Below are 27,136 nucleotides of genomic sequence, written 5' to 3'. Positions count from 1 at the left end.
CTGAGGCAAGAGAATCGCGTAAGCCCAAGAGTTGGAGGTTGCTGTGAGCCGTGTGACGCCACGGCACTCTACCCCAGGGCGGTACAGTGAGACTCTGTCTCTACAAAAAAAAAAAAAGAAATCAAGTCTTCTACCTCACCTAAACCTTCCTTAGTTAATTTCAAGTATTACTATTTATTCCTGTCAATATTGTCCTGGAACTAGCCTATCTAGCTCATATGCTACAATCATTATTATATATAGTCACTCATGTAATAAGCATCATTTCATTCAATGGTATTTTGTTACAAAGTTGACAAGGAAAAATTAATTCACGGCTGAGGCACTGCCTTTGTGGAGTTTACATGTTTGTTAAATCTTAGTTATTTTAACAAAGGAAGTCTTTGGAACAGCCAAGTGATCTATGGTGGCTGAGTTGTCAATAAAAAAAAAAAAAAAAGTTTTTTGTTTAGATAACACAAATACGTTTACCTTCTTTCCTTGGCTGACAAATGTCTCCGGCTCTGTAATTTACTGTCACTCTGTAAAAACAAATACATAAGCAAATGCAAACAGTAACATCACTACTATCAATTTTTCAAAAAGCAAAATGAAAAAGTATACAAGAATTCTCCCAAGTCACTACAAAGAAAAAAAAAGGTAGAGAAGAATCCATTGAGAAGAATATGGTGTTCTTCAGAAAACTTTAAAAGCAGCTTACCGAATTACAAGATTCTTCTTTTGAAGCCAATTTCTGGAGGGACCTAAGGAAACAAACACAAAGGAGTCTACTAGACTGTAAAAACATTCCTTTACAAAGTCCCAATCATATTCTTAATTATTGGCAATTCTACAAATTTTCAAATTTGGTAAAATTAGAAAAACATACAACTAAAATTGCTTATCTCAGCCAGACACGGTGCCTCACGCCTGTAATCCTAGCACTCTGGGAAGCTGAGGCAGGAGGATTGCTTGAGATCAGGAGTTCAAGACCAGCTTGGGCAAAGCAAGACTTCATTTCTACTAAAAACAGAAAAACTAGTCTGGTGTTGTAGCAGGTGCCTGCAGTCCCAGCTACTCAGAAGTAGGAAGATCACTTCAACTCAGGAGTTTGAGGTTGCTATAAGCCAGGCTGAGTTCATGGCAATTAAGTGAGACCCTGTCTCAAAAATATAAAAAAATCAATAAAATAATTGCTTCTCTCCCCACACTTTCCACATATATTCTTAAATTGGTGGCATGTATTGAAAAATTACAATGGGGCAGGCAGTGTTAGATGCTTTACATGCCTACCGTCTTCACCAAAGCCCTGTGCGTTCTCAGTTTTCATCAAGGGAAGTAAAGCTTGGACACACTGTACCTTGTCCAAAGATACATATCCTTAGACACAATACTGGCCGGTCTGACTTCTAAGCTATTCTTAATGACTCCCAAAATAATGCTTTTATAATTATGCATTGTTCACCTGGTGATCTGTAAGACACTAAAGGCTATAACACTTTTTTTAATAGAAAAGCTTCTTTAAAGACAGATCCAACTAGCAAAATGAAGAAAAAATAGGAAGACACTGGAACGTAACTGATTAAAGTCAACCTTGGTATTATCTTCCTTTCTTTTTCTTCTTAGTTTTTTTCTATAACCATTCCAGCTAGACTTGGCATTATCTTTGTAAGGATTACCTCACCATCACTCTCAGCTTACAAAATAAACTTAGAATTATGTTGTTGTTTTTTTTTTTTTGAGACAGAGTGTCATTCAGTAGTGTGCCGTGGCGACACAGCTCATAGCAACCTCAAACTCTTGGGCTCAAGTGATCCCCTTGCCTCCTCCTCCCAAGTAGCTGGTACTACAGGTGCCCACCCTAACACCCAGCTATTTTTAGAAACAGGGTCTCCCTCATGCTCAGGCCATTCTCAAACTCATAAGCTTAGGTGATCCACCCGCCTCAACCTCCCAGAGTGCTAGGATTACAAGTGTGAGCCACTGCACCTGGCCCCTGAATTATGTTTTTTTAATTACCTTTGCGATTGAAGGTGGGACAAGTCAATGTTAGTATCCGGATAATTTAATATCTCTTCCCCTTCCTCCTTCATTTCACCAATAGGATCCCGATCTTTTATAACCTCTTCAGATTCTCCTTCATCTTCAGAGCTTTCTTCCTGAATTAGTTCCTCATTTAGTTTCTCTCCACCACTCTGAACAGAAACATCCTCTTGGTCAACCTGAGTCATGAGCTCCACTTCTGTAGGAGTTTCGTGTAATTCCTCTTTGTCTTCTTCACTGCTAGTGTCACCTCCATCTGTAGAATTATCATAAGGAAAGTCAGTGTGGGACTACCAACAAAGCTAAGTGATTTTGCTAAAAACTGCTAAAATTGCTCCGTTGACTCCCTATTTGTAAAAGATCACCAGAAAAAGGCTTGTTCACATCCCCAAAGTTCTTAGACAAAGGATAACCTGTATCATGAACAGGCGGAACTAAATGATCTCTAAGATACTTTACCACAATTTCCTGGACATGGTTACCATTTCTACAACAAAAACCATAACAATAAAATTGGCTGCATAAATTCTGCAAATTCTGTTTTTATTATAATTTGCACATGAAGACTGAAATAATACATGTCATATAACTGACACATAAGAGGTACTTTTATATTTTTGCAAAAGAAACACTATTAGTAATAACAGGGTCTAGTTGCCTCACCTGCAAAATAAGATGCCACCACCCATCTCATAAGGATGGTTGTGAGAAGTAAAAATTATACAAATAAAGCACTTTATACAGTGCCAGGGACATGGTGAACCTCAATAGATTCTTTTAGCACAACTGTAGTTGTAAATGAAGCAATGCAATATTACTCCTAAAAATGAATGACCCGGGACAGAGAATAACTACAAAAGTAGTTTATAGATGACACTTCCCTTAGTTCCATTAGTTAGGTAAATTTATTCTAGCAACCACAGTTGCTCTCTGCTTGAAGCAAATACATTATTAAACCAAGTCAAATTCTCACGTAAGAAACTGCACATTATAAATTCATCTATCATTTCTAATTCCTAACCCCAAAGAAAATGTTATTCATGTATACCTGAGTCTATCTCTGCTAGACACATTTATCCATTATCCATTAAATACTGAAGTTTTAGTTATAGAAGCATACACCAAAGTATTTGTATGGATCTAACTACTTTTTTAAAATTCTTTTTTTTTTTTTTTTTGACATGACTAGTCTCAGGCTGTCACCCTGGATAGAGTACTCTGGCATCACAGATGACAGCAACCTCAAACTCCCAGGCTCAAGCAATCTTCTTGCCTCAGCTTCCTAAGTAGCTAGAACTACAGGCATGTGCCACCATGCCTGGCTAATATTTTTGTTTTTAGTAGAGACAGTAGGGTCTGGCTCTTGAACTCCTGAGCTCAAGGGATCCTCCCACCACAGAATCCCAAAGTACTAGGATTACAGGTGCGAGGCACCACACCCGGCTGCGTCTACTTTTTAATTCACTAGAATTAATTATGTCTATCTAAGCTTTCTAAAACACAAAATTCAGTAAAATTAACATCAAGTTTTTTTTTTGAAATTTGGATTATCCCAGAAGAGACAAGATCTTCTAACTAAAGATTTAGAAGCAAAATCAGACAACAAAAATATCACAATCTAGTTTCTTAAAATGTATAAATTACCTAGTTGTTCCATTTCTTCTGATACGAGTTCACTTGTGCAACTCGCCAGTGTCTCCATGTCTTCATCCTGCACTCTGACTTTCCGCTCGCCCCGATGTCTCCAAACACAAGACTCATCTACCTACAGAAATAGTTCTTTTTCATTCATGGAACTTTAGATAAGACAAATGGAAAAAAAAGAAAGAACGAAGAAACTGAACAGTACCTTAAAGAGGAAGCTAAACCCCATCATTAGATATGAGGGAGGAAGAAAATTCTTTTTTCCTACAAAAGATAATAGACATTAAGGTTTCAAAATTTTATTTGCAAAATATCTGACACCAACAATCATTTCTACTTTGTCTTTATCAGAAAAAGCATTTACAGAATTTGGCATTATATATAGGAATAATTAATTATTAAGAAGAAAAAAATCATGCCTGCTCTTATCTTTTGGGTTAGTCAGACTCTAAATATTCTATTTTCAGGAGAAAGATCAGGTTATATTTTATTACCTTTACAACTAAACTATGTGAAAGTACATTCTAAAACATAAAAATATTTAATATACAGAAGGTACTAAAAAACATACACATTTTAAGAAAGGAAAAAACTGTGATACTCAAGTTCTGTTTGACTTACGCAATTACAAGAGATACAAGATAACAAATGTTACTGGTATATACTGGGTATTGCAATTTTAACACAGTGGTTTCCTTCCTTAAAATGTGTATACATTTTTGGGGCACTTTCTATAAGTGATGACAAGACAAATGCTAAATATGTCACACCAAGGCAAAAATTTCCATATTTCAAAACAAACTTCACATGTGAAATCTGAGTAACTTCCCTCCTGAAAATACTTAGTCCTTCAAACCCATCTCCATTACCAACAATCTGGAGGTATTTTTCATGTCAAGCCATTACCTCTTATCATGAAGCTTCCTGTTGTCAAATATTCTCCAGTTGGGGCTGTTTTAGACACCTAGAAACACGATTAATATATTATATTCTTCTTTTTAAAATACACAGTATTTTTTTCCACTCAAGGAGAAAGTAAAGTTAGATTCAAATAAGCACCACTATGTCCTGAAAAGTATACAATTTGGCAACAATTCTCAACACCAAAGGGATAAATACCCCTTCAATGATAGGTACACCTTTAGGAATCAGTAATAAAGTAATAACAAGGTATCCATTATATCAGTACTTTTCTTTCTTTTTTTTTGAAACAGTCTCATTATGTCACCCTCAGTAGAGTGCTGTGCTGTCAGAGTTCACGGCAACCTCAAACTCTTGGGCTTAAGCAACTCTCTTGCCTCAGCCTCCCAAGTAGCTGGGACTACAGGCACCCGCCACAATGCCCTGCTATTTGTATTTGGTTGCAGTTGTCATTGTTGTTTAGCAGGCCCAGGCTGGGCTCCAACCCACCAGCTTTGGTGTATGCGGCTGGCACCCTACTCACTGAGCTACGGGCACCAAGCCTTTATCAGTATTTTCCAATGCCATGGACTAGAGTCAGAACTGATCCACCTATCTCTTCCAATGTGAGGTATAACAAAAAAAGTAAGGACAGTTTAATAAGTTTATTACAGAGTTACATTTACTAAAATAAAGGTTTTTTTTTTTTTTGAGACAGAGTATCACTATGTCACCCTCAGAGTCACAGCTCACAGCAACCTCAAACCCTTGGGCTTAAGCGATTTTCTTGCCTCAGAGTCTCAAGTAGCTGGGACTACAGACGCCTGCTACAATGCCTGGCTATTTTATTGTTGCAGTTGTCATTGTTGTTAAGCAGGCCCGGGCCAGGTTCAAACCTACCTGCCTCAGTGTATGTGGCTGGCACCCTAAATGCTGAGCTACGGGCGCTAAGCCAAATAAAGCTCTATTTATTAAATAAAATCCTTTTTTGAGATACTTTTTTTGGTAATTAAATAACCTTTCATTTTAGGAAATGAAAAGATAACAGCTTTTTTTTCTTTTTGGAATTTTTTTTTTTCTTCTGAAGAGCAGAGGTCTTGCTCTATGGCCCAGGCTGGAATAACATGGTATAATCACAGCTTACTACAGACTGGAACTACAGATTCTTCTGCCTCAGCCTCCCAAGTAGCTGGGACTACAGCTATATGCCACCATGCCTCACTAAGGTTTAAAATTTTTTTTTGTAGGCGGCGCCTGTGGCTCAGTGAGTAGGGCGCCAGCCCCATATGCCAAGGGTGGCAGGTTCAAACCCAGCCCCGGCCAAACTGCAACAAAAAAATAGCCGGGCGTTGTGGCGGGCGCCTGTAGTCCCAGCTGCTCGGGAGGCTGAGGCAAGAGAATCGTGTAAGCCCAGGAGTTAGAGGTTGCTGTGAGCCGTGTGACGCCACGGCACTCTACCCGAGGGCGGTACAGTGAGACTCTGTCTCTACAAAAAAAAAAAAAAAAAAAAAAATTTTTTTTTGTAGAGACAGGGTCTCACTATGTTACCTGGGCTGGGCTCAAACTCCTGGCCTCAAGTGATCCTCTCACATTGGCTGATGCCATGACACCCTAGCCTACGTAACAGAGTAAGACTGTCTCAAACAAACAAAGTCTCATTTTGGCAAAACAGAAAGTAATAACTTACCTAATAATTTTTTAAAAAATTTTATATAGGCTCAGCACCTGTAGCTCAGTGGCTAGGGTGCCGGCCACATACACCTGAGCTGGTGGGTTTGAACCCAGCCTTACTCTGCTAAACGACAATGATAACTACAACAAAAAAATAGCTAGGCTTTGTGGTGGGTGCCTGCAGTCCTAGCTACTTGGGAGGCTGAGGCAAGAGAATTGCTTAAGCCCAGGAGTGCTGTGATGCCACAGCACTCCACTGAGGGCAACACAGTGAGACTCTGTCTCAAATAAAAAAAAAAAAAAAAGAAAAAGAAAAAAATGTATACAAATGTAAAATCCCTAAATCTGAGAATATCTTCATTAATCCTAGTCATTAAAACAACAAGGGAGTAAAAACACTAAATCTCATTCCAAAAAACCTTCTTCATAAAAGAATTAAAACCCCTTTTTTATAATACTACCAAAGTAGAAATTATTATAATTCAATATGACGATTCACAGAATAGTAGATAATATAGATATAAAATGAAACTAAATCTGTTTGTTTTTTTTTGAAGTTGTTTTGGCCGGGGGCTGGGTTTGAACCTGCCACCTCTGGTATATGGGGTCGGCGCCCTACCCACCCCTTTGAGCCACAGGCGCCGCCCAAATGAAACTAAATCTAAGGGAGGATAATGGAATTGAGGATAATGAAATTGAACTATTTCATCCTATAGCTTTAGAATCTTGTAATAGTTCTCAACAGTATAAAACCAATAGCAATGTGAAGTCAAATATTGTCAAATAAAATAGCATTAGCCATTAAGGGCAATTACTAAAACTAAATAAATTAAAAAAATAGGATATACCTATTTTTCTAGAAGGACCTAGGAGAATTCAGAAAATTTCAAAAATAATGAACTTGAAAAAGACCATGTACGTCAGTATGCCAGTAATAAGTGGAACCACTCTATCCTGTAGAAGTGCATGGCTCACTCACTCTCTTCGTTTAGGTCTCTGTCCAAACCTTGCCTTCCCAGAAAGGGATACTTCAAGGATGCTTCCTGGATACTTTATGAAAAATGGTAGCCCTTGCCACCAACTATCCCCTTTGCTGCTTTAAAAAAATTTCTGTAGCATGTATTACCTGACATTTTTCTCTACCACCAAAATGTAAGCACTTTCTTTTTTTTTTTTTTTTATAGAGACAGAGTCTTACTTTATGGCCCTTGGTAGAGTGCCGTGGCATCACACAGCTCACAGCAACCTCCAGCTCCTGGGCTTAAGCAATTCTCTTGCTTCAGCCTCCCGAGTAGCTGGGACTACAGGCGCCCGCCATAAAATGTAAGCACTTTCAAAGTAGGTACCTTGTCTGCTTTATTCACTTCTATACCTCAAAAGTGGGTACATAGTAGCTCTTAGTAAACTAAGAAAAAGGATCACAGCCCTTATTACCTGATGATGGTACACCCACCAAGCACTAGTGATAACTCGTGCATCCCAAGCAGTACTGTAGCAAAGTGCCATTGTGCCAGCTTCAGTCAAAGTCCGTGGGGGGATGGGTTCTCCTGAAATAACAAAAGCACAGTATTCCAGTACCAAAGTACAGACTATCTATCGAGCAAGATACAAAAATCACATGCAGCACAATAGGTGATCAGTCATCCTATATCTTAAATACTAACACTTTTTATTTCACCATTATACAAAGTTTCCATTTTTATTAAAAATGTATTTACATGGCAGGCTTTTAAAGTACCTAATAAAACAAGTCAGGGAAGAAATACCCTCTCATTTATATCAATAATTCTAACTTCATTCCAGAAAAGATAAGAAAAATCTAACATTTGAAGACTCCCAGAACTAATTTAGAGCACTTTAATCCTCAAAATGAAGAGCATATTAATAATATATCCCTTAAATTCCGAATACAATAGAACCTCTGTAAGCTGACCACCCCAGGAACTGTAACAGACTGGTATGTTGGAAGTGGCCAACGTAAAGAACCAGGCTCACTGTACTCACATGTGCACGCTGCTTTACTTTCCTGTACAGCTTTTATTACAGAATATAATGACAGTAACACTGAGTTACTATGTTCTCATGGTTTAATCATCCTTTCTGAATCAAGAGTCAGTCTTGGTCTGTTTCCTAGTACAAACGTTAAGTGGAGAAAGCACTCTCAATGCTGGCTACACCACTCAGCACACTTGAGGGTTTTTCCACTTTGGCCGCATCATCAGATGCCTGACATCCTCGTCCTTTGGACTTCCTGCGATTTCTGTGTCATCCTCACTTGCTTTTCACTTCCTCAGCTGCTGCATGCACTTTTACGCTGGTCTGTACTTTTTTCAATATTGTTTAGAAAACTGCTTCTGGGTCAGGTTCATTATAGGTTGCTATCTCAACATGCTCTTGAGTTGTGACAAATTTAACTTGCTTAAAATATTTGTGTATCATTTCTAGCTGAACTTTGTTCTAAGGAGAACTGACCCAGAGGACAGCATCCAGAACATGGCAGCTGCTTCCACAGACAGAACAGCGTTTCAGTGAAGACCCACGGGCAGGAGCTGGGCTCAGCAGTGGATTTTACATGTTTTCATGATGTCCTGATCAAGAGTTTGGATTTTTAAGCTTGTGTTTGGAGGCAGAAATTTCAGTGTCATGTTTGTGAGATGATTCACTTGCAAGTGGCCAGGACAGTTGTCTATAGTCAGTAGAATAGGCTGTGTCTTCTTCATTTCTCAGTCAACGTCCTACCCATTCCTCAAAGAGGGCACCATTCATCCACATGTATTTATTTGATCTCCAAATGATGGGAGGTCTTCAGGTTTCAGGTTCTTGAATGCACATAATTTTGCCCATTTACCAATCACCAAGGGTTTTAGTTTCTCTCTAGTTGAGCTAGCACAAAGAATCGTGAAACATTCTTCAGGAAGATTTCTGCTCTTAAATTTGTCAGCCTCCATAAGGAGGCTCCTGTGAGGCACCACCTTGAAGGAGTCTGTACTTGTCAGTGTTAAAGATGTCGTCATCTTTGGAGCCTCTGGGGAAGTCCAGAAACTTTCTGAGGAACTCTTCTACAACTTCTATTGGAACTTCATTAGATTCTTGTGTTGCAGTTTAAATTTCTCAAGCCAACCCCCTGATGCTTAGAAATCTGCCACCCTGAACTACTGCGTGAATTTTTTAGCAACTTCTTGGATCATCACTCCAGAGATTCTGGCACTGAATGCCCTCATTTGTTTGAACCAATGGTTCAATAGCTTTACTGACTTCATCAAGGGCAATTTTCCTACTCTTCCCCGTAGGTCTCTGCTTTCCTTACCATGTATCTCTCCAAGCATTCACATTTATGTTTTTGGATGTTGCTAACTGTTGTCTTGCTAAAACCAAAATGTTCTGCTCTCTCTCTCTCTGGCTATTGCTTTCCAGAAAATGTAGAAGATCAACCTTTACCTTTAATGCCAGCTTTTTGAGTTCTTTCCTTTTGGCCATCATGTCTCGACTAAATGTAAAATTTTTCAGTAATTGTAGGATATGCCTACAATTCAGACTAGGCCTTCACGTTGAAAAAATCTTCTGTAACATGTGATAATAATAAAACATGAAAAAATAACTTACACTAAAGAAAAAATAATTAAAACCAAGGGGCAAAGCCTAAACCTTCCACCCTTATATGGAGTAGACTCAACTGGTCAACTTATAGAGAGAAACTTAACATTGCATGTCACAGTGCAAGTGGTCAAAATACAACAAGTGGGCAATGCACAGAGGTCAGTCTTCCACTGAGTACCTAAGGTGGTACATGTTCAGTGTATGAAAATTAGGTCGGCAGATGGTCAATGTAGGGAGGTGGTTAACTACTGAGGTTCTACTATATTTTAAAATTGGGATATAATTAGCATGCCATAAAATTGAGCCTTTAAAAGTGTACAATTCAATGGCTTTTAGTATATTCATAACATGGCAACCATCAACATTACCCAGTTATAGAATATTTTTACCATCCCAGGAAAGAAACCTGTATCCATTAGTAGCCACTCCCCACTTTCTCCCCCATGTCCAACCTCTAGCAATCACTAATCTACTCTATTGATTTGCCTATTTTAGAGATTTCATATGAAGAGAATCATATGTAACCTTTTATGTGTGGCTTCTTTCACTTAGCATGTTTTCAAAATTTATCCATGTTCAGGACATGTACTTCATTTTTTAAGTCTCAATAATATTCCATTTTATGGACATACCACATGGTTTATTCATCAGTTGATGGACATATGGGTTGCATCCACATCTTGGCTATTATAAATAATATTTATATTATTTGAATATTTGCAAACGGGGAGGTGCCCATAGCTCAGTAGGTAGGGCACTGGCCACTTACACAGAAGCTGGTGGGTTCGAGCCCGGCCTGGGCTTGCTAAACAACAACTGCAACAAAAAAAATAGCGGGGCATTGTTTCAGGCACCTGTAGCCCCTGTTACTTGGGAGGCTGAGACAAGAGAATCGATTAAGCCCAAGAGTTTGAGGTTGCTGTGACATAGGAGACTCTGTTTCAAAAAAAAGAAAAAAAGAATACCTGCAAACAAGTTGTGTGTGGACATGTCTTTGCTTATCTTGAGTATATGAAGACCGTCTGTAAAATATCCAGCCATATAAGATGAAATAGAGAGACATAAACTTTCTGGACAGCCCTCACATACTTGCAAGTGGAATTGCCGGGTCACAGTTATACTTAACTTTTTGAGGAATTACCAAACCATCTTCTACAGCAGCTGCACAGTTTTCCACTCCCACCGGGCATATGAGGGTTCTCCACATCCTAACACTTGCCACTGTCCATCTGTTCATTATAGCCATCTGAACTAGTGTGAAGTGGTAACTCATTATGGTTTTGATCTGCATTTTCCTAGTGATTAAGGCTGCTGAGTGTCTTTTCAAGTGTTTGTAGACCACTCTTCTATCTTTAGAGAAATGTCTATTAGAATCTTTGCTCGTTTTTTGTGTTATTTGGCTTTATACTGTGGAGTTGTTTTTCCCCCCTCACTTTTTGTCACCCTAAGTAGAATGCCGTGGCGTCACAGCTCACAGCAACCTCAAACTCTCGGGCTCAAACAATCCTCTTGCCTCAGCCTCCCAAGTAGGTGGGACTACAGGTGCCCAATATAGCACCCAGCAAATTTTTTTTTTTACTCTTGCTCAGGCTGGTCTCTAACTCCTGGGCTCAAGCAATCCACCCACCTCGGCCTCCCAGAATGCTATTAGGATAACAGGTGTGAGCCACCATTCCCAGGTACTGCAGAGTCTTAAAAGAGTTCTTTGGATACAAGTTGCTAATGTGTATTTGGTGTGCAAATATTTTCTCCTATTTTTATGGGTTGTCTTTTGACTTTCTTGGGAATGACCATTGTATTAAAGATTTTAATTTTGATTATTTCTAATTTACCTGTTTTGTTTGGTTACTTAAGATTTTATGATTTTGGTATCATGTCTAAGAAATGACTACAATATATAAGATTATGATAGTTTACACTTTTTCTTCTAACGGTTTTATAGTTTTAGCTCTTAATTTAGGTCTTTGATGCAGGGTCAGTGAATTTTTATAAATAGTGTGAAGAAGAGTTCTAACCTCATTCTTTTGCAAGTGGATACCTAGTTGACCCAGCACCACTGTTAAAAAGGTTATTCTATAAAAAGATAAGCCACAGAAAATATTTGGAAAAGACTTAGCATATAAAGGACTATTATCCAAAATATACAAAGAACCTCTTAGAATTCAACGTGAAGAACACAAATAACTTGATTAAAAAATGGCCCAAACACCTTAACAGATACCTCACCAAAGAAGATACACAGATAATAAGCCCTTAAAAATATGCTCCGCATCATGTATCATCAAATAAATGCGAACTAAAACAACAACATATACTACACATCAATTAGAATGGCCAAAATCCAAAACACTGACAACACCAAATTCTGCCAAGGGTGTGAAGCAACAGGAACTCTCCCTCCCTGCTGGTGGCAATGCAGAAGGGTAGTGCCACATCAGAAGACAGTCTGGTGGTTTCTTACAAAACTAAATATACTCTTACCACATGAACTAACAATCTTGCTCCCTGGTATTCATTCAATAAACTGAAAACTATGTCCATACAAAAACCTATATAATCACATAGGTGTGTATAGCAGCTTTATTCAAAATTGCCAAAACTTGGAAGCAACCACAACGTCCTTCAGTAGGTGAATGGGTAAATAAACTATGGTACATCCAGACGATGTGGTATTATACAGCACTAGAAAGAGAAGAGCTAACAAGCATGGAGGAGATGTAAGCAGCAGCCAGTCTGAAAGGCTATGTGACGTGTGACTGCAACTATGAGATACAATGGAAAAGGCACAAACAGTAAAACAATCACGGTGCCAGGGCTTTGAGAACAGGGAGGAACAAACAGACCACAAAGGATTTTTTAGTGCTGTGAAAAACTACTCGGTCTAAAACTATACTGGCAGATTCATGTCATTATATACTAAGTATCTGTCCAAACCCATAGACTATACAACAAGAGTGAACCCTAATACAGACGATGGACTCTGGGCAGTAATAATGTGTCAATTTAAGGACAGCAATTATAACAAATATGCTCTGGTGAGGGATACTGATAACAAAGGAGGCCATGTGGGTCAGGAGTATATAGGAAATCTGTTTTCATTTTGCTAAAGTTTGCTGTGAACTCAAAACTTCTCTGAAAAATAAAGTTTATTAGAAAAAAGGAAAAAGATATTCTAATCCCAATGAATGGTCTTGCCACTCTTATTGTAAACCAGCGGTTCTCAACCTGAGGGTCATGACCCCCTTTTTAACAATGAAAATTTATTGTGGCATTAGGAAGGTTGAGAACCATTGTTGTAAACCAATTGATCATAAATTGGGGGGTTAGTTCTAGAGTCTCAACTCTATTTGTTGATCTATCTGTCCATCCTCAGGCCAATACCATACTATCCTGATTATTGTTGCTTTGCAGGACACTTTGAAATCAGGAAGTGATTCACCATTTATTATTTATTCATCATTTTCAAATTTATTCATCATTTTCAAGACCACTTTGGCTAATGTGGATCCATTCCTTGCATTACCACATAAATTTTACATCAGCTTGTCCATCTCTGGAAGAAAAAGGCAACTGAAATTTTGAGAGGGAAGGTGATGAATCTGTAGATTCTGTACAGAATACTGCTTTTTTAGATTTCTCATTGCTAGTGTATAGAAATACAACCAATTTTCTGTATATTGATCTCATATCTTGACATTGATGAACGTATTAACTTATTTTTGTTTGATTCCTTAGGTTTTTTCAATATAAAAAATCATATCTGTAAACAGAAATAGTTTTAATTCTTCCTTACCAATTTAGGTATTATTTTATTTCTTTTTATTGCCTAATGGCTTACTTGGTGTCAAAGTTGAAAAAAACAGCAAGAAAAACAGGTCTGTCTTATTTCTGACAGTGGGGAAAAAAAGCATTTAGTGTTTTCCCATTAAGTATGACTGTTAGCTATGTGCTTTCCAAAAATACTCTTTACCAAGTTGAGGAATTTCCCTTCTATTCTTAGTGTGTTGAGTGTTTTTAACACAAATTGAGTGTTGGAGTTTGCCAAATGGTTTTTCTGCATCAATTGGGTTAATCATGTAGTTTTTGTTTTTTATTCTTTTAAAAATTACATTAATTTTCATATGTTGAGCCAACTTTGCATTCCTAGGATAAATAGCACTTTGTCATGATATATAATTCTTTTACTGTGCTGTTATATATTTGGTTTGCTAATATTTTGTTGAAGATTTTTGTATCTAAATTCATAAGCAATACTAGCCTATAGTTTTCTTGTAATGTCTTTGATTTTGTTATAAGGGTAATTGAATGAAATAGGAAGTGTTCTCATCTCTTCAGATTTTTGAAAGACTTGGTAAAGAATTGGTACTCAAGGTGATCCATGTAGCTCAGTGGGTAGGGCACCGGCCACATACACCGAGGCTGGCGGGTTCAAACCCCACCCAGGCCAGCTAAATAGCTGGGCATTGTGGCAGGTGCCTGTAGTTCTAGCTACTTGGGAGGCTGAGGCAAGAGAATCGCTTAAGCCCAAGAGTTTGAGGTTGCTATGAACTACGATGCCACGGCCCTCTACCCAGGGGGACAGCTTGAGACTCTGTCTCAAAAAAAATAAAATAAAAATAAAAAATAAAAAAAATCTAAAAAGAACTGTACTCAACTTTCTGTAAAAGTATGGTATAGGCTGGAAGCAGTGGCTCATGTCTGTAATCCCAGCACTTTGATAGACTAAGGTGGGATGATCACTTGAGGCCAGGAGTTCAACCAACCTGAGTAACATAGTGAAACACCATCTCTACCAAAAAAAAAAAAAATTAGCTGGGCTACTCAGGAGGCTAAGGCAGAAGGATTGCTTACGCTCGGAAGATGAAAGTCATAGGGAGTTTTAAAGCTATGATGATACTACTGTACCTAAGCCCAGGCACCAGAGAAAGACCCAATTTCAAATAAAAAGCAAAATTCACCAGTGGAGCCACCTGGGCCCAGAATTTTCTTTGTTGAATAATCTCCCTCCCCACCCCCAATTACTAATTCAATCTCTTTACTTTTTAAAGGTCTGTTCCAATCGACTATTTCTTCTTGAGTTAGTTTTGGTAGTTTGTATCTTTCTAGGAATTTGTCTATTTCATCTAGGTGATCTAATCTATTGGCATACAGTTTTTCATAGTATTCTTTTGTAATCCTTTTGATTTCTGTGAAGTCAGTAGTAATGCTGAGGCTTTCTTTCACTCCTGACTTTAGGAATTTGAGTCTTCTCTCTTATTTTCTTGGTCAGTTTACCTACAGGTCTTATCAATTGCTTATCTCTAAAAAAAACCAACTTTGTTGATTTTCTATTTTATGTCATTTATTTCCACACTAATCTTTATTATTTTCTTCCTTATCTTTGCTCTATAACGTTTTCTAGTTCTTTTTTTTACCCTGCGAACCAGGACACTTTCCAGTTCTCACAGTACAATGTTCCTGACTTGAGATCTTTCCTCTTTTATGACTATAAACCCCCTTAAGTGCTGCTTTGCCTGCATCTGGAAAGTTCTGTTATACTGTGTTTTCTTTCATTCCCTGCAAAGCATTTTCTGACATTCTGATGATTTCCTTGTTAACCCATAGCTTATCTACAAGTGTGTTGCTTAATTTCCACACATTTGTGAATTTCCTAAATTTTCTTCTTCTATTGGTTTCTAATTTCACCTTATTATGGTCAGAAAACTTACATGTTTCATAGAGTATCTTATGGAGTCTATCCCAGAGAACAGTCCATGTGTAGTTGGCAAGAATAAATATAGGCTGCGTATCACAAATTCAAAAATCCAAATGCTCTAAAATCTAAACCTTTTTGAGCACCAACGCGACTGCTCAAAGAAAATGCTTAGTGGACCTTTTTATTTATTTATTATTTTTTTTGAGACAAAGTCTCACTTTGTCAAACTCGGTGGAGTGCCGTGGCTTCATAGTTCACAGCAACCTCCAACTCTTGGGCTTATGCGTTTCTCTTGCCTCAGCCTCCCAAGTAGTTGGGACTATAGGCGCCCGCCACAATGCCTGGCTATTTTTTTGTTGCAGTTGTCATTGTTGCTCAGCTGCCGGGGGCCAGGTGCGAACTTGTCAGCCTCAGTGTATGTGGTTGGCGTCGTAACCACTGTGCTACGGGTGCTGAACCAATAGTGGAGCATTTTAGATTTCAGATTTTTAAATTTGTGATGCAAAACCGGTAAGTACAATGCCAATACTCCAAGATCCAAAATCCAAAATACTTCTGGTCCCAAGCATTTTAGATAACAGATGTCCAACCTGTATTCTGTTGTTAGGTAGAATATTCTAGAGATGTTGGTTAGATTTACTTAGTGTTGTTCAAGTCTTTTACTTCTGTATTTGTCTTGCCTTTAGTTACTCTATGCATGACTGAAAGTTGAGTATTGAAGCCCCAACTTTCATTACAGAATCATCCCTTCCATTCTGTCAGAGTCTGCTTCTTGTCTTTTAGGGCTCTGTTATTAGACAAATATATACTTATAATTATTCTGTCTTCTTGATGGATTGACCCTTTTATCATTATCTTCTTTATCTCTATTAATTTTGTCTTATATTTACACTAAAAATGTTTTAAGGAAAGGAACTAAAATTCTGAATAGAAAGAAATATACTACCTGTTGGATTCTTAATTACACAGCTAGTAGCTCCATGAAGATCAGCATGTACATAAATGTCTCCTTAAATAAAACAAATAAAAAAAGATACTTTACTATTTCTAAATGTGAAAAATGGTTCCAACTTTAGCACTAAAAAACAAACAAACAAAAAAAAGCTTTAAAAATTTAACCCATAATGACTTTGGCAGATTGAAACCTATTTTGTTAATGCAGCAGGGCTTCAGAAGTCCCACACAATGCAGATGAGCTAAGCAATGCTACTTTAGGAATATTCACTTTAGATGAGAGCTATCAAAGCACATTTTCAACAAACCATAAGTCATCAAGCATTAAATCTTTCTAGCAATTAAATGTGTCAAACAAAATAGCAAAAGATGAAAATCAATGTCTGATATTGAGATAACTGTTCAATCATTTAAAAGAAAAATCTTCAAAATTTTACTCTTACCTACCTGGTGTCAAGTATCTTTTCACAATTATTTCATTCTGTTGCTGATCTCGTCCACCTATAATTAGATAGTTCTCTGAACTAATAAACCACAGAAATTTCTCAAACCTACCAAATTGAAAGAAAAAAGTTAACTTTTCCTTATAGCTGCCTGAATTCACACACTTTTTTACAAACAAAACAAAACAGGAAGCTATCCTGCCTATATAGGTTAAGACAATTTGATATTTTAATTTTTTTAAGGTTGATCAAACTGAATTTTACCAGAAGCCTATAATCCAATTGTCCTAGGATATTCCCAAGATGGTCTTAGAAAAAAGAAATTAAATTCTATGTTTAAAAAAATTGTCTCCTTATTACATAAATAGGCTTCTTAACACTCAAGGATAATGTATAACAGTGAATTATACAAAGCAAAAGTATAAAATGTCACACGGCCCCTAGGGTTAAGCTTTCTTTCACTGAGGTACTGGATAGGCTTTGGACTACTGGTAAAAAAGAAAAGTTATTTTCCCTCTCTGTTCTCAATTAATCATTGTAATTAATTTTCACATAGATGACATTCTTTATACTTTTTTTAATACAAATGACTAAAAGTTGACTTTAGAATGGTAAAATTCTTAGCTTTTCTCAAAAGTCAAGGATAACTTCAGTTTTCATAATTAATGCTATCAGGATAAAAAATATAGAATATATATTTGTATGATATTTAGAAGATGACATGCAATACAAATATGATAATATTCTGTATGATTTAATCTATAATTTTTAAAACATCTGTTTAAAGATGATAGAGCATAAGAATTATACTAAATTCCCCTAATATCTCCCAAAATATAATAGCAAAAGGATTTTTATTACTATTTTCTAATCTTGGGTGATAATCATAGTTGAAAAAATATTTTAGTTATATAAAAGGGAATGGTGAGCGATCCTGCACCCCTTCAGTTCTTCTCACCACCACAAAGCAGGGAACAATTGTGATTACTTTCAAGTGAACCCTTGTTGAGTATTTATTTTTGAGACAGTCTCACTTTGTTGCCCTGGTAGAGTGCCGTAGCGTCATAGCTCACAGCAGCCTCAAAGTCCTAGGCTCAAGCGATTCTCTTGCCTCAGCCTCCCAAGTAGCTGGGACAACAGGTGCCCACCACGACACCCAGTTATCTTTTCGGGATGGGGTCTCACTCTTTTTTTTTTTTTTTTTTTTTATTGTTGGGGATTCATTGAGGGTACAATAAGCCAGTTACACTGATTGCAATTGTTAGGTAAAGTCCCTCTTGCAATCATGTCTTGCCCCCATAAAGTGTGACACACACTAAGGCCCCACCCCCCTCCCTCCATCCCTCTTTCTGCTCCCCCCCCCATAACCTTAATTGTCATTAATTGTCCTCATAGGGGTCTCACTCTTGTTCGGGCTGTCTTGAACTCCCGAGCTCAAGCAATCCACCTACCTCACCTCCCAGAGTGCTAGGATTATAGGCATGAGCCACCACACCCAGACCCTGTTGAGTCTTTAGATATACAAAAGTAATAAAATATATGCTTTTATCTTCTTCTCTTTTTTATTTTTATTTTATTTTTTTTGGCCAAGGCTGGGTTTGAACCTACCACCTTCGGCATACGGGATCGGCGCTCCACCCCTTTGAGCCACAGGCGCCACCCTTCTTCTCTTTTTTAGACATGGCACACACTATTCTGTACATTGCTTTTTTTGTTCAATGAAAAATTTTTTCTGGTTCAGTGCCTGTAGCTCAGCGGCTAGGGCGCCAGCCACATACACCGAAGCTGACAGGTTCAAATCCAGCCAGGACCTGCTAAACAACAATGACAACTACAACCAAAAAACATCCAGGCGCTGTGGCGGGCACCTATACTCCCAGCTACTTGGGAGGCTGAATCAAGAAAATCACTTAAGCCCAGGAATTTGAGGTTGCTGTGAGCTGTGATGCTACGGCACTCTACCCAGGGTAAGGTAGTGAGACTCTGTCTCAAAAAAAAAAGAAAAAGGAAAATACTTTTTTCTCATTATTGAATGGACACTATTCCTTTTTAAATCCTCTAATGACAGTAAAAAAGTTTGTGAAAAACATAGAACAAAGAGAATGAGAAATAAATCAAGGATATATTTTATAATCATCCTAGTAAAGTGTATAACCAATAAGCCAATAAAATTAGGCAAAAGGAAGATAAAAGAGAACACAGGACAAATGGGACAAATAGTAAAATGGCTAGATTTAAACCCAAATAGAGATTACATTACATGTAATTGTATTAAATGCCCCAGGTAAAAGGCAAAGACTGTCAGACTGAGAAACAACAAAGGTACATATGTTCTTTTAAAATATATGGATATGGAAAGGTTGTAATAGAACAATGGAAAGTTACATCATGTAAACACTAACCGAAAGAAAAGCTGATTTAGTTATACCTGACAAAGGAAGAAAAAATAGTTACAAGTTTTATTAAAGTTGATAAAAGGCTCAATTCATTAGGAAGATATGGTAGTTCTATATTGGTATCACCTAATTACATAAAGCAAAAACTAGCCGACATAAAAAGAGAAATGGCAAACCCACAAACGATGTTAAATAATTTATAAGAGGAACATTATGAACTATAGACCACTGGACAAAATCTTACAAAAACTCTGCTCACCAAAACTAGAAAATTTAAATAGTCCTTATATTTACCAATGAATTTGAATCTGTAATGAAAAGTTTTCCTATAAAGAAAACTATAGGACTACTCAACTTCACAGGTGACTACCATCAAACATTTAAGGACAATTCAAAAGGAACACTTTCCTATTTGTTTTATGAGGGCATATGACCTAGATACCAATACCTAACAAAAATATTCCAAGAAATGAAAATTCACGCCTATAATCCTAGCAGTCTGGGTGGCTGGGGCAGGTGGATTGTTTGAGCTCATAAGTTGGAGACCAGCCTGAGCAAGAGTGAGACACCATTTCTTCTAGATTTATTTTTCTTCTAAAATAAAAAACTGAGGCAAGAGGATCACTTGCACCCAAGAGTTTGAGGTTGCTGTGAGCTATGACACCACGGCACTCTACCAAGGGCAACAAAGTTAAGACTCTGTCTCCAAAAAAAAGAAAAGAAATGAAAATTATAGGCCATTATATCCCTCAATAGAGATATCCAACACAAAAGCTGGGAGAAGAGACAAATACAACAAAATCTTGAAAGCTGGAAAACAAAGGGACAAGTGATGGACTCAAGAAGCTGAATCCTAACCTGACAGTGGAAAAAGCCAAAAACAACTCAGCTCGCACTGAATAACTCGTCAAAAGCTGAAAAATGGCAGCACAAGTACTTAAGGAAATCATGTTTAAGACGGATTAAGAACAAGAGGACTGGCTGAAAAGTCTGCTCCAGAAGCAGTTAGTTCCCTAAATTTTCTTTCCAGCTCTAAACATATTTTAACTCCCTTTCCATACCGTAACAAAAGGCAAGAGGTTAAGTCTCTAAAAAGGATACAAAGATGATTTCTGGACAAGGGTATATAAGGCACAAGTTTAAATAGGGGTAATATATGTAAAACACGGCAAGTAAGTAAATGAGTTACTCAATTACTGGATAAGAAGACTCCTAGCCCATTGTTCCCACTGTGTTCCCCAAACATTGCACTTTAAATGCAAAAAAGACAAAGAATCTTGTTTTGGGAAATGAGCTCAGCTCAAGAGGCAAAGAGCTAAAGACAAGGAAGGTTCTATACAAAATGACCTACACAGATCATTTCACAAGCCCAACTATGCAGAGAACTTCCAATTCACATTTTAATACCCTACTATAAAATATGAATAGGCAATAAAGAAGCAGCAGACATTAACGAACGTCTCCAACATAAATGCTGCAGACAACCAACATAGGGAAAAAAGGGGGTGAGTGGTAGGCTTGTTGTGGGTATGCCAAGGGACACAAAGGTGGAGCTATGTGGGATGAATATGTTTAGAGTCCAATGTACAGCAGGAGGATTACACTTAATAGTACAGTATGATATGCTGGAAATTTGCTTGAGGTGTAGATTTTACAGGTCCTCACCACAAAAAAAGGGTAACTATAAGACAGGTATCCTCAAACTGCGGCCTGTGGGCCACGTGAAGCGGTGTGAATTGTATTTGTTCCCATTTTGTTTTTTACTTCAAAATAAGATATGCGCAGTGTGCATAGGAATTTGTTCATAGTTTTTTTTTAAAAAACTATAGTCCGGCCCTCCAACGGTCTGAGGGACAGTGACTTGGCCCCCTGTTTAAAAAGTTTGAGGCCGGGTGGCGCCTGTGGCTCAAGGAGTAGGGCGCCAGTCCCATATGCCGGAGGTGGCGGGTTCAAACCCAGCCCCGCCAAAAAAACCAAAAAATAAATAAATAAATAAATAAATAAAAAGTTTGACGCCTGCTATAAGATGATGAATATTTCAGGGTGCTTGACTGTAATAATCATTTTACTAAACATATCTATTAAAACATGCTGTAGACCTTAAAATAAGAAAGTAAATAAAAATACCTGGAGAAAATAAAGTTCTACAAGAAAAGAATATTAAAAATACATCAAATACATCAAAATTATTCTTAAACAGCTAAAAGAAACTAATTTTTTTTTTAAAAAAGGAACACTCAAAGAACCAAAAGCAAGTTCTTAATTTTAAAAACATAATAGGAAGAAATAAAAAAATTCAGCAGTTAGGACTGAAAGATAAAGCTAAGGAAATCTCTCAGAATGTAGAATGGAAAGACAAACAGTTGAAAATACAAAATGCTACAAAATTCAAGGACCAGTCCAAGAGGGCCAAATTTTAAAAATGGGATTTCCAAAAAGAAAAGAAAAAAACAAAAAAGAAGGCAGGCAGTTTTTCAAGAATTATTTGAACAAAATGTCTGGGAACTGAAAGTTCTAAATTAAAAAGGCCTATAAATGTATCCAGCATAATGGATTAAAACATCATCACAACCTACATCATAGTGAAATTTGGAGGAAAAAACTGAGGGGAAGAAAATAAAATCTACAACAGCGGTTCTCAACCTGTGGGTCGTGACCCCCTTATAACAATGAAAATGCATCCTGCATATCAGATATTTACATTACAATTCATAACAGTAGCAAAATTACAGTTATGAAGTGGCAATGAAAAAATTTTATGGTTGGGCGTCACCACAACATGAGTAACTGTATTAAAGAGTCATGGCCTTAGGAAGGTTGAGAACCACTGATCTACAAGCTTTTAGAGAAAGATATGACGTAGACAAGTTTCATATGTCAACTGTCAGAATAGCATCAGCTTGCTCAAGGTCAACTATGGACGTTACTACAACAGAGCAACACCTTTCAGCCTAAGGAAAACATACTTTCAAACTAGGATTCTATACCCAAACAATTAAGTATAAGATTTTTTTTCTACATTAGAGACTTCAAAAACTTTACATCCTTTTCACCCTTTCTCATGAAGTTTATGAAGCACAACTCCATCAACCAAGAAAAAGTATGAGATCCAGAACAGACAGTCTAACACAAGGAAGAGTGAAGAGAACATCTAGAATAATAAAAGGGGGTCATAAACCAATCTAAAATAAAGTAGGTTAAATAACACCAAAGAAAACGCTGGAGCAAGAAACAGATTTTAAAAATTAAAAAATGGCACTATCTAACACACACAAATATCCATACTTGAAAGTAATGAAGAAACAAAAATATTTTGCCTTAAAGCTCCAGGAGAGACCTCTGCAAGATGATGCTGATGGAATTCTGATGTGTTTGAACATACTTGGAAAGAACTTGGAAGAACCTGATGATAAATTAATTATAAAACAAAAATATAAAGAAAACAAATAAAGCAAGACAATTATTAACTCCAGGAAACACAAAAAACTAAGCAAGGAAGGAAAAAGAAAACAGAATACTATGCAGTTCAGCTGAACACATGTGTCAATCTTTACAAAACTATTCTATAACTTTGTGTGTATGTAATAGAACACAAGTGGAAAGAGTGGGAAATCCTCATCTTCCACAGGTGGAAGTCAGTAGTGTAAGACAGAAAAATTCAGCTGCATCAATATAAGCATATTACTAAAAGTAATGAAGGTAAATACTGAAAGAATCATCTAAAAGAATTACAAGTAGTTTTCTTGGGAGTACAGACAATAGGAGCAGGGTGAAGAGCTTCAGGGCTACTAGTTTTCCTAGCAACATTTTAGAACTATTTAATTTTTTTTCTTTTTCTTTTCTTTCTTTCTTTTTTTTGAAACAGTCTCAAGCTGTTGCCCTGGGTAGAGTGCTACGGTGTCATAGTTCACAACAACCTCTAATTCTTGGGCTCAAATGATCCTTTTGCCTCAGTTTTTTTTTTTTTTTTTCCTATTTTTAATAGAGACGAGGTCTCAGTTATGTTCAGGCTGATCTCGAATTCATGAGCTCAAGCTATCCACCGGCCTCAGCCTCTCAGAGTGCGAGGATTACAGGTGTAAACCACCACACCCAGCCAGAACTGTTAAATTTTCTAAACAAGGTGCATGTATAACTCTGATAAAAACAAAACAAAGAAGAACACTTACCAATATACTTTTCTTGCTTTTTGAATAGAAGTAACAGTTTGAACTTCTTTTAATGTTTGCTTTGTTTTCTTTTCTGCTGATTTGAAGGCCTATTTATAAAAAAGAGTTTTAAATGGTTAAGAACTTATTTAAATAACACCAAAGAAAACGCTGGAGCAAGAAACAGATTTTAAAAATTAAAAAATGGCACTATCTAACACACACAAATATCCATACTTGAAAGTAATGAAGAAACAAAAATATTTTGCCTTAAATATTAAAACAGTTTAAGTCAATGTTTATTGCAGCCCAATTCATAATTACTAAGTCATGGAAGAAGCCCAAGTGCCCATTGATCCACAAATGGATTAATAAATTGTGGTATATGTACACCATGGAATATTATGCAGCCTTAAAAAAGGATGGAGACTTTACCTCTTTCATGTTTACATGGATGGAGCTGGAACATATTCTTCTTAGCAAAGTATCTCAAGAATGGAAGAAAACATATCCAATGTACTCGGCCCTACTATGAAACTAATTTATAGCTTTCATATGAAAGCTATAACCCATTTATAGCCCAAGAAAAAGGGGGAAGGGGAATGGAAGGGGAGGGGAGGGAGGAAGATGGATGGAGGGAGGGTAATTGGTGCATCTTACAAGGGTACATGTGAAATTTACTTGTATAATTAAAGAAAATGTTTGGTTAAAAAAAAAAAAAAGAAAGAAAAAAGAAATTTTAATTACCTTCTCAGCAGCTTCAACAGTCTTCTGTGTTTTCTTGGCAGCATATCTCTTGTGATCATAATACCTAGAAAAACATTATTTTTCTTAAATTTGAAGTAAAATCTTTACTCTTTAGTTTTCTACTTATTTCTAATTTTATTGATTCTAAAATAATACAGAATAATAACAAATTCCAGAATACACAAAATTAAATTTTAAAAAGCATTTTTATCCAAAGAAGTACACATATAATACAGGGGAAATCTTTTTTTTTTTTTTTTTTTGTAGAGACAGAGTCTCACTGTACCGCCCTCGGTAGAGTGCCGTGGCGTCACACAGCTCACAGCAACCTCCAGCTCCTGGGCTTACGCGATTCTCTTGCCTCAGCCTCCCGAGCAGCGGGGACTACAGGCGCCCGCCACAACGCCCGACTATTTTTTGTTGCAGTTTGGCCGGGGCTGGGTTTGAACCCGCCACCCTCGGCATATGGGGCCGGCGCCCTACTCACTGAGCCACAGGCGCCGCCCAATACAGGGGAAATCTTTCTTGACAGCCTTAACAATTTAACTGGTAACATTCCACCTAAAATTTATTTTTTTCCATCTAAAATTTAAACCTAAATGACTTACTTTTTGGCATTGGCATATGCTGACAAGCTGAGATCAACATCAACAAGTAATGGCTTATTTTTCTGAGGCTTCTGAAGTTGTTTATTCTTTTGCTTTTTCTTTTTCCCTTTTGATGATTCTGTTTCATTTTTCTCAACAATGACGTCACCATCAACATCGTCATCTTCCTCCTCTGATAACAAGTATGGATTTCTATTAAAAATATTCAATAGTATTTCACTAATGTCAATGACATCACTTTTCTTCTCAAAAAAATTATAAATGGTTTGTATTATTTGAACAGTTTCATTATATTTTAATCTAGATTTTCTTACAGTTCTTTGAGAATAAATTTTCAAATTTAAAGAAAAGGCTTTTTAAAGGATACAGTGAACAATTAAATAACATAATAAAAACCAGTATTAAGCACTTAACTAAAAATCAGACTTACCTTAGCAGCATTGTAACATGATTTGTTTGAAGTTTTAATTCTTTGATTGCACTTGCAACAGGGTCACCTTGGGCTTGGGCCTCCTTCACAATTAACCCGATTTCTGTCCAGTCTATCTGGTTGGCTAATGCACTTCGAACTACCTGAATAGCTCTGTCAACTATTTGTAGGTTCATTTCTATGAGTTCTCCTTTGAGCTTGTCTATTTCCTTAAAAAACAACACACATTTACTAGAATACATCTTAAAAGTTAACATTTTTGAAAAAGCATCTGAAAAAATCTAAACATAATACCTGAGCCTGTTGAAGAGCTTCTAATCTGTTTTCATGATCCTTGCGGACATTATCTAATTTCTTCAATGCTTGTTTTTCCTTTTATTGACGAAAGAGATTTTTTGAAAATTAGATTTCTCCTGTCTCATGGCACTTCTCACTCACTATCCTGACTCCATCTCTGCCCCTCAGTGTTGTTTCTACCTAGTTCTTCATAGTTCTCTCTCCCTGGACTATCCAACTCCGAAGTGTTTTCATGCTCCAAAATTCTCTCTCCTGCCCATCAACTGCCCATTTCCTCTATAGAAAGGTATCTTGATTACAGGTTACACTGTGTATGTAAGATACAGCCCTAATGTGATTGACATGTTCAAATAGGCAGAATTCAAGACATATTTCCTATGGTAAATGTATATAAAGGTAAAGTATGAGGCCAGGCACAGGCTCATCCCTCTAATCCTAGCACTACGGGATTAGTGACTAAGGCAGGTGGACTACTTAAGACCAGCCTGAGCAACATAGTATTACCCTATCTCTACAAAAAATAAAAAATAGCCAGGTGTGGTAGTGCATACCCATAGTCCTAGCTGGGAGGATTGGTTGCACCTAGGAGTTCCAGAACACAGTGAACTACAGTGATGCCACTGCCCTCTAACCTGGGCAACAGAGCAAGATCCTATCTCCAAATAAAGTAAAGTTTGGTGGAATGAATTCTTAAAAGAGTATAAATTTTAAACAACTTCTTTTATTTTACTGCTGCTTTTAATTTTCTCAGCACTATTTCTACTATTGGACACAGCATTTTTCTCCTAAGAATATAAAATCCCATAGCAGTTATTTTACTTTCTATATAAAATTTCATCATATGTAATTTATTCTTCTTTCTTATTTTTTTAAGAGACAGAGTCTCACTTTGTTGCCCTCAGTAGAGTGCAGTGGTGTCACAGCTCACAGCAACCTCCAGCTCTTGGGCTCAGGCGATCCTCCTGCCTCAGCCTCCCAAGTAGCTGGGACCATAGGTGCCCACCACAATGCCCAGCTAATTTTTGCTGCAGCTTGGCTGGGGCAGGTTTCAAACCCGCTACCCTCAGTATATGGGGCCGGCGCCCTACTTACTGAGCCATAGGTGCCCACGCCCATATATTTCAACGTTATCGATTTGGAAGCAAATTTTCTAACAACAGTAATAGCACCACCAATTAATGAGTTATATATGCTTGATGAATGCAGTTCAGTGCTATTGCTAAATATCTGTTTACTAGCCAAAGTGCTGCCACCTGTGGTAGTCACATTATATAATTCATTGGACCTACCTTCTTTGAAATTGGGCTACAATTAATTTTTCTATACTGAAGGGGAGTGGGTATAATAATTAACATAATAAGAAATTTCTGCACCCATATTTTAAGAATTTATTAATACTTAAAAAAATAAAATCCCCTTCAAAGTAAATCTGCTAACCATTTATAAAACTATTCTAAAGCAAATGCTCTAAAAACATGGTCAAATATGCTTGAAAAATACTACATATTAAATTCTCCTTTTTGGAGTCATGATAAACAGAAAACAACGTATTTTTAAAGTCCAGTTTAAAAAAACAGTTTAATA

At 37.1% G+C, this 27,136-nt stretch overlaps 1 protein-coding gene across 1 annotated transcript in view; it reads right to left on the bottom strand.

The window, feature by feature from the left end:
• NEMF (nuclear export mediator factor) overlaps positions 1 to 27,136 on the bottom strand; it is a 56,128-nt gene that overhangs the window by 13,602 nt on the left and 15,390 nt on the right. Inside the window, exons 12-25 of the mRNA XM_053594349.1 lie at positions 25,550 to 25,627; positions 25,256 to 25,464; positions 24,826 to 25,017; positions 24,218 to 24,281; positions 23,492 to 23,580; positions 16,931 to 17,034; positions 16,476 to 16,538; positions 7,672 to 7,784; positions 4,573 to 4,630; positions 3,872 to 3,930; positions 3,667 to 3,787; positions 1,999 to 2,278; positions 701 to 743; positions 472 to 521 (exon numbers count right to left, since the gene is read on the bottom strand). Coding sequence (XP_053450324.1) covers positions 472 to 521; positions 701 to 743; positions 1,999 to 2,278; positions 3,667 to 3,787; positions 3,872 to 3,930; positions 4,573 to 4,630; positions 7,672 to 7,784; positions 16,476 to 16,538; positions 16,931 to 17,034; positions 23,492 to 23,580; positions 24,218 to 24,281; positions 24,826 to 25,017; positions 25,256 to 25,464; positions 25,550 to 25,627 — 1,523 coding nt within the window. The remainder of the gene's footprint in view (positions 1 to 471; positions 522 to 700; positions 744 to 1,998; positions 2,279 to 3,666; positions 3,788 to 3,871; positions 3,931 to 4,572; positions 4,631 to 7,671; positions 7,785 to 16,475; positions 16,539 to 16,930; positions 17,035 to 23,491; positions 23,581 to 24,217; positions 24,282 to 24,825; positions 25,018 to 25,255; positions 25,465 to 25,549; positions 25,628 to 27,136) is intronic.

The sequence above is a fragment of the Nycticebus coucang genome, chromosome 6 (assembly GCF_027406575.1).
Source record: "Nycticebus coucang isolate mNycCou1 chromosome 6, mNycCou1.pri, whole genome shotgun sequence".
Classification (NCBI taxonomy): Eukaryota; Metazoa; Chordata; class Mammalia; order Primates; family Lorisidae; genus Nycticebus; species Nycticebus coucang.
Note: the sequence above shows the minus strand (reverse complement) of the source record. Positions and strands in the feature narration are given on the sequence as shown.